General features: G+C 36.2%; 1 protein-coding gene across 3 annotated transcripts; it reads left to right on the forward strand.

The window, feature by feature from the left end:
* Window positions 1-5,609: 5,609 nt before the first annotated feature.
* Window positions 5,610-11,518, forward strand: LOC140976755 (autophagy-related protein 18f-like). 3 transcript variants are annotated; one of them, XM_073441054.1, is made up of 9 exons: window positions 5,610-6,167; window positions 6,253-6,551; window positions 7,488-7,943; window positions 8,039-8,467; window positions 8,761-8,997; window positions 9,123-9,929; window positions 10,027-10,193; window positions 10,466-10,693; window positions 11,211-11,518. In XM_073441054.1, the coding sequence occupies exons 2-8, from the start codon at window positions 6,333-6,335 to the stop codon at window positions 10,689-10,691; spliced, it is 2,541 nt and encodes an 846-aa protein (XP_073297155.1). In that variant the 5' UTR covers window positions 5,610-6,167; window positions 6,253-6,332; the 3' UTR covers window positions 10,692-10,693; window positions 11,211-11,518. The 3 variants fall into 3 exon arrangements, with proteins under 3 accessions (XP_073297155.1, XP_073297154.1, XP_073297156.1); XM_073441053.1 differs by having other exon boundaries at window positions 5,610-6,551; XM_073441055.1 differs by having other exon boundaries at window positions 5,611-6,551; window positions 10,499-10,693.
* Window positions 11,519-11,668: the final 150 nt, after the last annotated feature.

The raw sequence follows: 11,668 nt of genomic DNA on the forward strand, positions 1-11,668 counted from the left end.
AAACTTCACTTTGTCATCAAGTTGGCCAACCAACACAACAAATATTCTTCTCAAAATACATCAACTACAACGGATTCTATGAGCAATCATTTTTATTTATTCACAAGTGTTTCATCCTTATTTACAAATAATTCCAACAAGGAATGGCTTAAAAGCTTATTCTTCATATATTTACATAAACTTCTTATAAGTCAATATGATAAAATTAACCAAAGTGGCCATCCAGCCTACTTTGTACAATATTTCTCATCAATAAGTTTTGAAAGAAGGGTAGATTGTTGAATTATTGGGCCGAGCTGGATTTGCAGCTTTATGAATCATCTGTCTCCAACTGTCGATATTTCATCTGAGCCGGAGCTAAGATTAGATCCTCTAATTGCAACTCTATTTCCTCGTTACCTCTACATTCCTCCTCAAATATTATTTCATCTCTATCAATATCCTACAACTCTTGAAATTGCACTTCATTCACCAAATGCTGCAATATGGCTTTCCACTCGGAAGTTGCAGCCACTTTCATCTCTTTTTTAGTGAACTTAATCATCGACCTGCTCAATAATGGGTCAGACCATGGGTATAGGAGACACCATGGTAGTAAGTTTGAAAACCTTCTCAACTGCTTCTTAAACTTTCGAGTATCCATGTATACTGCTCCTGGTTGTCCATGCGTCTTGTGGTTACGAAACTTAATTGGACCAAAAGCTCCATCACAAATATCTAGCTTCTACGACATTGGAATTATATTGATATGACTGTGAATCAGCGTGTACCACCTCAACATCATCTCCCTTCCACATTAACTATAACTGGTGCATGGATGATGACACACAATGATGGGTATGAATCCAATCCCTCCCTAACAAAGCATGGAAGCTAGCACTGGAATTGACCACGATGAAAGCTGAAAGAGAGGATCGAGACCCTACAGTGACATTTGTTGGTAAAACTCCCAAGGTTTTTGTGGATTCTCCAGTAAAAGCTGCCACAGAGACTTCTGTAGGAATCAAGTCTTTCATACATTTCCCCAACTTCTGAAGAATTCTGTAAGGTATAATATTGACAGCAGATCCACTATCTATCAATACTCTATGCACTGGTTTTCCATTAACATGTGCTGTGATATAAAGTCGTTTGATATATTTAGTCATCTCATTTGTAGGTTTCTTCATAACCACTCTTTTCTCTTCATCAACAAGAACTTCAGCACAATCTTTCAAAATGTTATTCTGGGTTGATTCTGTAACAATTTTATATTCCATGGAGCCATCAGACTCAAACATTCTTTTGCGTTTGAACTCATCCGGTAATATTAATGGGCTTGTGGCACACTAAAACGAAACAAGAATTTTTCTTACCTTGAAGGTAGCTTTCTTGACAACATCATTGTCATTCTCTGATAGGAAGTCATCACCTTCTTCTTCATTATCCTCAATAGCCTTCCTTCCAAACTTCTTCTTCTCTTTAAACTACTCTACCACTTTCAACCTTCGCTCCACAACTTTTTCACTCAACAACCACCTTGTTTGGGTTCGAGAAAAAGGTTTCAGAAACTTTGAATGTTCCACACGTCTCCATTGTCTATTGACGGTTACCATCAGAGAAACAACAAAACGGGTTTTCCTTTCATTTTTTTTTACAATTATCCAGAAATGGGGACCTCCGAAGTATCTTTTGAAATGATTGCTGGTCATACCTTCTTTCATCATTCATGACCTTAGTAGCCGAGCTCCTTTCGAGGTAATGGTTCACCGACCTTTTGGCCATGGATTCCCCATCATATCTCACATTCATCCCTCTGTGAGACACATTCTCCCTACTTTAATGATGACATTTTTCATGAAAAATCTCTCTTATTTTGTCTTTAACCTCAAATATCATTTTACTAGGTACCCAACTTTTCCTAATAGTAACCCTTGGCCGGAAGGATCTGTTTTAAACTACATTCCTCTTCTCATTGATTAGAAATCACAAGTCAGTATTATTCACATTTACGTTGGCTACCAGGGGAAAAAGGTCTTCATTTACTATCATTGTTTCTTTTTTCTCGCGAAATATCAGGATTACCTTATTGATTCTTTCTTGTAGAACATTTTTAAAATCCCAACAAGCATTAGTATTATGGTTGAAGGAATTATGATACTTACAATAGTCTCTTCCCTCGATCTCCTCTCTGGTTGGTACTTTATGATTTGGGGGAAAGTTATAAATTTTTCTTTCACCAAATGATCAAAAATTTCTTATGTTTTTAACGCATCAAAAGTATAGGGCTTTTGAACTGGATAAGCATTTTTCTGGGAAATTTTTCATTCTTGCCACTTCTGCTAAGACGACTTCTTCAACTTTCTGGAAGCAAGAGCCAAAAATGGATTTTCTTTTATGACTTACCTCAATAATTCCTCATACTCTGATATTTTGCCTGCAAACTCATAAAAATCGCGGAACTCCATTCCTTGGAATTTCTTTCTGAGCTCAAAATCAAGTCCTCGCTGCCCATATTCACATATTCTGATTCAAGAAGGAACACTCTACACCTACTTCTCACTCTCTTGAATTTACATACGAAATCATTAGCAGATTCTCCCGATTTCTGAACCATCCTCGATAATTCCGCTACACTAATCTCATACACTCTTCTGAAAAATTGTGTATGGAACTGGCGTTCCATGTCATGTCAAGTCATAATAGAATTTCGAGGCAGTGTTGCATACCAGGTAAAAGCGGTGCTAGTCAATGAATTGTGAAACAACCATAGCTTGTAGTTAAAAAAGTTATCCAAAATTCGCTAATTCACTGCATTGTATCGTAAACCTTGCTACATGTTCCACGCAAGACTGACCATCTTGCCTCGAATATAAAGTAAAGTCTGGAATCTGATATCTTCGTGGATAAGGATTTTCACGATTAACAACATCGGGGTATGGCTTGTGGAACTCTGGTCGGTTGATTTGTCTACTATGTTATGAACTTGAACGACATTTTTACAAGAAAATTGAAGGAATATGCCGAAATCTAAATAAACTAGAATGATGGAAATTAAAAAAAACACAAATAAACTATTGAGAGAATTTGAAGAAGCTTTGCTAGTGCTGCTTTTTATGAATGTTTGTCGTGAGACTTTTCTGATTCTTCCTCTCAGCTTTTGTTCCACTCCACCGAACAGTTTGGTCATCTTCCACGATCGTTTATCATGGATCAACTCCTCTCATCGTTGTCATCAATTGATTCTTTCACGGGCTTGTCCACTGGGCTCTTCATATTTTAAGGGCTTCCATTGCTAGTGGGCTTCAAAATATTTGGGCTAAACAGAACAGATGGATCTAATTTAGCTCGGTGTTACCTTAAAATTATTACCATTAGTATCAGGGCGACTTTTATCTCCGTCTTGATATACTTGAGATTTACGATCTAGACAAAAAAAATTAAAAATATTACATGGATACAATTACATTTTTTAATCGTGAATTTTAATTTAATTTTCGAAATTAAAAATAAGTCCCAAATCATGATTTGGAAAATTATATCATAATTTTTTAATGAATGGCTCTTGAGGGAAAATATAACTGTCTATCATGCCCACTGAAACTACTCAATGAAATTTAGCTAAGAGCTTGATTGGTCATTAACAAGAATATTCTTTTCTTCGAGGAGCGCATCTTGCACTCTCACTTTTCAATGTACATTTTCATTTTTCCTACTTAAGTTCTCTAGCATTCAGAGAATATCATGGAACTGTCTTTGGATTTGAACGTTAGAGTTCCTACGTTGAGTGACCCCTGATGCCCTTAGTGTTTGTTCGTGACATATGTGACAACCCATGAAATTTATTGTTTACCAGCTATTTGGATTCGTTTACGATCCAGATGGATTTTCCTACTTTGGTCCACGACTACTCAGACATTTTTACGATATTATTGAATCTTTATAGTCCAGCCTACGTAAGTAATTCGAGTGATTGCATTTTTTGGAAACAACATATATATATTATTCAATTTTGAAATTTGTGTTACATTGATTGAAAACATTTTATGAGTTCACACACACACATATATATATATTCTCAATACATATCAAATATTTAATTCAAAATAAATTTTCTTTGTGAAAATACATATCCGATATTTAATTTAAATTTTGAATTTTTAAAATAAAATCACTAGAAATTGTGTTTGATGTTTGTTGAATCAACATACAGTTTTGATATATCGCACACCCATCGTACACATCTCCGTACTCGCCAATGAGATGTGACTCATTTATTTGATGTGCAATTTGGATATGCTTCATCACATCTAATAAATAAGTGACACAGCATTGGTAGACACGAAGATGGGAAAGGTGGATGGATAATATATCAAAATTGAATCAACATACAGAGCATTGCTCCTATTTGGAGGCAAAGAAGTCATCCGACTCGGGCCATTTTTATCATGGGCACATAATTTTGAAAAAAAAAACTTATTATATAGTAATGTAAATTGACACAATATAAATTTAACATTCCTGATTTTTTTCCTTCATATCACAAAAAAATATTTTTTTTGTGCTTAGTATTTAATTTTTTTTTATTATTTATAAGATTTATTATTCCTTGGTATTTTGATAATTTTTTTCCAATATAAATTTATTTTTATGTGCCCAATACAAAAAAAATTATTCCTTATACATTAATAGAATAGGACCAATATAAAAACTCATTTTCTGACTAATAAGGGTTCTATGATATTAATGATAATTTATTTTCGTAGTTGACATTCTTGAAGTTCTCATTATCTAGAAGTAAAATTGAAAAATTGATATTGTAAATAGATGGATATTTCTCAAATGCTCACATCGTTTTAAAAATCTTGTTGACTATCCTGATTACATTTGTAAGTGGAGTAGGTCTCTTGTGAGACGGTCTCACGAATCTTTATATGTGAGACGTGTCAATCCTATCGATATTCACAATAAAAAGTAATATTTTTTCATGGATGACCCAAATAAGATATCCGTCTCACAAAATACAACTCGTGAGACCGTCTCATACAAGTTTTTGCCTTGTAAGTGAAAAACGAAATCTTCAAAGTTAAAGCTCTTTACGTATTCTCAATCAATTATGTCACAAGAAAAGATTGAATGAGTTGACTATTTTATCAAGTGAGAAAAAAATTACTGAAAATTTTGATCAATTTTTTTAAGCTCTAAAATGGTAAGATGAGTTGTTCATATTGACTATTTTGTATATGTCTGATTTTATTACGAAATTATAATAGAAAAATTTTGACTATTGTGCATTGTTAAGTTTTTGTATTTTCGTTAATATATTGATTTAATTAGAAAAGTTGTTAAGATTTAAAAAAAATATGAACATACATTATGATTTAAGAGTCTCTCTGTAGACGTAGACTCAGACCTAAAACTTATATCACAAGGGAATTAGGTGTGCATTTCTTAGCGCAGATGAATATCCAATTTTGCGCTATTTTTTAAAATAAATAAATAGTAATATTATAAATTAGTATCGTGTTAAAATTTTTTTATGCTAAGTAACATATGTATAAAAAAATTAAAAATATTAAAAAGTTATGAAGCAATGAGATATGATGGGTATTTCCCAGCACCGATCCATCAAGGGATGCATCAATCTCTCACTCTAACTATACATACACCGATACGTACATCTCCCTCTATCTATACATGTTATATATATAAGCAATCGGTGTTTATAAGCATCTGAGCCCTAAAAATTTTAATTTCATTGAACCCTTTAAGATTCTTGATTGATTCAATTTGTATCGTAAACTTTGTATAATAATAATTTGTTCTTAGCTTGTGTAAAAAATTTTCATTAATTTGTGTTGCGTGCCTTCTTTTGAAGTTAGGTTTTGTGCTTTGTTTATGATAGGAAAATTGATACCGCGAACGGAAATACATTCAAAAAAGGAGTTATTTTTTTGAGGAATTTTGTTGATGTGTATTACTATTGGAAGAGATTCACATAATCCGAACCTAGAGAATTACCCCTTTTTCTTTATTCGTGGTGTTCTTCGTTGTGTTGGTGAGATTAGTGTGGCAACGCGAAGACTGAAAATATTTAGGGGAAAAAAGAAGACGCAAGTGTAATCAAACCGTTGGATTCGCATGGTTATGGATTACTTTTGTGTTGGAAGCTAAGGTTGCGGATACATGTAAGTTGAAAGCTTTGATTTTGTTGGAGATTAAATGTTATTATAGTAGGAGGGGCATATTATCTTGGGGTGATGTTTATTGAAGAAGCGAGAAGGCTGATCAGATCAGTGTGGTGTGGTGCTTTTGTGGCTTTGATCATTGCTGTATAGCTTTGTAGTTTCGGAATGAGGAGTGATATCCAGAGAAGTGGTCGTAATGGTGGAGCAGTCGTGCCACGTCAGGGAAAAGGGAATAATGGGATTATTCCCAACTCGTTTAAAGCTATTTCAAGCTACCTGAGGATTGTTTCTTCGGGTGCATCGACCGTGGCATCCTCCGTGAGGTCTGCTGCTACTGCTGCATCAGCTGCTGTAGAAAAGGATTTTGAGACAAACTCCGAGCAGGTGAGGCTGTAAATACCTCCTGTTCACATCAACTGTGATTTGAATTAATGATGAAAGATGTTGTGACACGTTTCATGTTTGGTGGCATTCTGAATGTCGAATTGAATGCATGACTAACTGGAAGTTGATGTCTGAGGGCTATTTCAGAATGAGATTCTGATATAATATCTGCGTAACTACTAGGGCATTATATTTGTTCTTGAAGCCACATTGAGCTAGTTAACTGCAACTGGAAAACAGAAACCAAAATAATCTCTATTCTTTCATTTATATTTGTCAATTGGAGACCTCTTAATGCTAGGTAATGGACCAATGTGCGTGAAATTTTGTTTTACAGGTGTGTTTTAGTGATTCACTGTTGAGACATTAATAGTTAATACAGAATTGTATATTGTATGTTTTCGCATGTGCTGGTTGCGTTGACCATTCCTTGGTTAAACAAGCAGGGATTTTTCATATGTAGACATTTGTTTTTTTATTTAAAAAAATGTCTTGCTGATTAAATGGTTATCAATTCCATACTACAATTCAAAAAAAGCAGCAAAAAAATTAATTTTCGGCCGCCTAAGGTCTCCTAAGTCCACCTAAGTCTGCCTAGCCGCCTAGGCTGGCCGAGTAGCACTTTTTTGGTGCTGATCGGCCTAGGTACTAGACGCGTAGGCTGATTTTTAGAACGCCGGTTATACGTTTTCTGCTGATTTTAAGCGAACTTATGCTAGCATTACCACTGTGTAGCGGCCAAATGGGTCTCTTGTGGTCTGAAGCTTTTAGCCTTAAATCATAAGTCATGACTATCATATCTATGATTGATGCAGCCTATGTTAATACTGTTTTCCTAGCATTCTTTCGTCTCATATTCTCATGTTACTTTGCTTATAATTATTGCGGATCTTTTTGGTTGAGCTGACTCAACTGCGTCATCCTGTCCTTTTAAAGGTATCCTGGGCTGGCTTTGACAAAATAGAATTTAAAAGAGGTATCACGAGGAAAGTACTCTTGCTGGGGTACAGTTATGGCTTCCAGGTTTGGGATGTCGAAGAAGCGGACAATGTACACAGCCTAGTCTCCAGAAATGATGGCCCAGTTTCATTCTTGCAGATGGTACCACAACCAGTGGCATCAAAGCAATCTGTGGATAAGTTTGCGGAAAGCCGCCCACTACTGATTATTTGTTCTGATGGATCCTTTTCTGGCGGTAATAGTGTTCAGGAGGGATCAGTTACTCCTTTTAATGGGGCCGTCCATTGGCAGCTTAATGATAGTTCTGTGCCAACTGTCATTTGGTTTTATTCCTTGAGATCTCAGTCATATGTACATCTTTTAAGGTTTAGATCAGTTGTTCATTTAGTACGATGCAGCTCTCGAGTTTTTGCTGTTTTACAGTGGAGTCAGGTATGCAGGCCTCTATCGATGTTGTTGAGGGGACAGTTTATTCAGTTTCAAGCTTTTTGCTTCCTTTTTTGGACCATAATTCACTTCTCTTGCAGATACATTGCTTTGACGCCGCTACCTTAGAGAGAGAGTATACGATCCTTACGAATCCTGTTGTTACTGGGAGTTATGGAGCTGGAAATATAGGATTGGGGCCCCTTGCAGTGGGTCCCCGGTGGATGGCTTATAGTGGGAGTCAAGTTGCGATTTCAGAATCTGGTCGTGTGAGTCCACAACAACTTGCTCCCTCGGCTACTTTCCCTAATTCTGCTTCAAATGGAAGCCTTGTTGCACATTATGCAAAAGAGTCAAGCAAGCAACTTGCTGCTGGTTTTATGACTTTAGGGGACATGGGTTATAAGAAGATATCAAGGTACTATGCTGAGCTGTCATCTGAAGGCAACAATTGCCAATCAGGGGCTTCTAGACTGAAGTTACATGGTGTTGTGAATGGACATATGCCAGATGCTGACAATGTTGGCATGGTATGCTGTATTTCATCAAATGCGCAGTGAACTATTTTGCAGATTGTTGACCCCTATTATATCTATGATTTATTGTACTTGAAATTTATTCCTTGATAAAACTTTAATGGGATAACGGTTTTGTTACTCTATAATTTATATCATTTAATCTTCTAAACCTTGGTATTGATTTGTGCTATGGGTTTTTACTATCTTGAATGGGCAGTGGTCTCTGTGTCCTCTCGTTTGTTTTTGCATCTATACACTTTTAGTTTAACGTTTGGCGGATCTCATTCTGTCATTATGTTAATCAGGTGATTGTCAGAGACATAGTCAGCAAAACCGTGATAGCGCAGTTTAGGGCTCATAAGAGTCCTATTTTATCATTGTGCTTTGATCCCAGTGGCACTCTTTTAGTGACAGCTTCAGTTCAGGGGCACAACATAAATGTGTTTCGCATACTGCCTGGACTTTCTCGGGGTTCCTCAAGATGTGCACACGAATCATCTTATGTCCATCTTTACAGGCTGCAGCGCGGTTTCACAAATGCTGTATGATTTCATTGTTTTCTGTTTCCTACCTGATTTTCGTTGTCGGTGGGAAAAATTAATTCTAAGATCACATATTTTTTTCTTTTATTAGTGATTTAGATCTTTTGCTTGGTTGTCTATTTCAGGTTATACAAGACATAAGTTTTAGTATGGACAGCCAATGGATTATGATCAGTTCATCTAGAGGGACGAGCCACCTTTTTTCTATCTCACATTCGGGCAATTGTGATGTACCTTCTGATGCTTGTCTTAGTGCCAGAAATACCGCATCCAGCCTGATGACAATGCATGCAGTTCATGGATCGCAAAATTCAGGATTGCAGGTGCTAACTCCGCAGAGCTTTTGTGTGTCTGGATCTCCGGTTACACTTTCCGCTGTTAGCCGAATACGGAATGGAAACAATGGTTGGAGAAGCACAGTAAGTGGTGCTGCTGCAGTTGCAACTGGACGGGTGAGCTCCCTCTCTGGAACAATTGCATCAGCCTTTCACAACTGCAAAGGCAATGATACATGTACAGATGCGAGTTTAATGAAGAAGTGTTATTATCTGCTTGTTTTCTCTCCTTCTGGTTCCTTGATACAATATGCACTTCAACTTTCTCCTGCTTTTAATGGTATGATGTCTTTACCTGGATCAAATGTCACTGGTGAATCTGGTCTTGATTGTGATGCAAGATTAGTGATTGATGCAATCCAAAAGTGGAATATTTGTCAAAGGCAGAATCGGAAGGAGCGAGAAGATAATTTTGACTTCTATGGTGAAAATGGAAATTCAAGTAGCAGTAAAGTATACCCGGAAAGAATGAAACAAGAAAATAGTTTACATTCTAATGTCACGAGCAAGTTTGCAACTAATCTGCACCATATGCATATATCTGAAGCCGAGCTCCAGATGCATCAAAGCCAAAATCCGTTGTGGGGGAGATCTGAGGTATTTAATCATCTATCGGAAGTCAAGAATGCTAGTGACTGCGTTTTTGAAAAATCATTTGGATCACTGATTTCCTTTTTTTTACTACTTTGGACAGATAAATTTTCTGTCAATCGTGTCTAATGGCTATTATGTTGATGAAGAAAATACTCGTGGTGGAGAGATTGAACTTGAAAATTTTCCCACTCGTATTATTGAAGCAAGGTCAAAAAACTTGGTTCCGGTTTTCGATTATCTTCAAGCTCCCAAAATTCGACATGGGAGGTATGTTGAGATGTTTGACAAACATTTTCTGGGTGAGAATATATTATAGTGGTTACTTGTGATTGGACATGCATTATGTTTGTCATGTGAATTATGGTGTTTTTGTTCCCAGAACTGGGGAAACTTGTTTGTGGCTGGAAGTGTAGTTTGTTACAATTTGATTGTTTTTGGCACTTAACATGTCCTATCCTCCTTGTTTTTGTTTAAATCATTTTGCTGCTTCTTGATTGTAATTTAATTTTTTGATAAATAGTGTGAGATTGATCTTACAGTTGGTGTTCTTGTTCTCTTGAACCCATGCCCAGTGGCCGTCATTTTGTGAATCAATCGGACAATGATGCTGATGAAGCAGGGCACTTTGGTCCTCACTTGATCACTGATACAAGCAGCGGCTTTGTAAATACTAACAGTAGCCCAATATCAAACACTCAGCTTGATACTGTAAATATTGAGGAGAACTCTCTGAAGTCAAGCCTAGAGCATGATGAGTTTGACTAAAGGTAATTCCTCCAGGGGCCCTGATTCAAACGTTCACTTTTAACCATTATATGTCATCATGATGCTTCTCTTGACCATGTATAACAATAGAAGGTTGGCTGACCATGTATAATAGTGGAAGATTGTCTGACAATGGAATTGTTTTTCAAGTTAAATAATCTACACTCCCTCCCTCGGTGATTCTTGATTATAAAATGTGGTTAAAAGACGAGTTGATTATAGATCTTCATGGCCTTAATGTTGCATATCCTTATGTTAGCTCCTTGTGTCACGACCCAACTTTTAGAAAATCCGTGACTTTGGAGAAGGGAGTAGACCGCATAGGAACCTTTTCTCCAAGTGGAAGAAATCACTATAGAGGGACCCCTTCGCTGGTTGGGAGGTGGCATATATTTAACCGAATTATTGTGCCCTGTTTTTTCATCACGCACCCATGCGGCGGCGCGCCCAAATTTTATCTCGACCTCTTCTTTTTTTCATGTTCAATGGAGTGATATCCAGTTTCCTATGTCTTTGCAGGTTGAAGATATTCTTTTATTCTCTTGGAGGGTGGGTCGGTCGTCCTTTGGAAGAATGTATAGAGAAAGAAGTGAGTGAAACTTTGGTTTTGAATATGATTTGACAGTGTGCATTAGTTTGTTGGTTGGTTCTTCTGTGATATTCTGTAAATAAAAGGCGAGAATATTAATAAGATCCACTGAACAGATATATGTAAATAATATTGAGCATCTTACACTAATGATCTCTCTCTGATGTAGCATTGACCTTTGTTTGTCTGCACGGAAATTTATGTAATAAATATTGGAAATTTGCGAATGGATACTGAATACATGATTCTTCTTAATATTTCTTCAATAAATTTTTTGTATCGGATTCAAATTCAAAATCAATTGCATGATGAACTTTTCTTTGTTCGATACTAATTAATTAAAAATATGTCGAATAATCTTTATATATATATATATATATATATATAT

Source organism: Primulina huaijiensis, chromosome 5 (assembly GCF_012295235.1).
Source record: "Primulina huaijiensis isolate GDHJ02 chromosome 5, ASM1229523v2, whole genome shotgun sequence".
Lineage (NCBI taxonomy): Eukaryota > Viridiplantae > Streptophyta > Magnoliopsida > Lamiales > Gesneriaceae > Primulina > Primulina huaijiensis.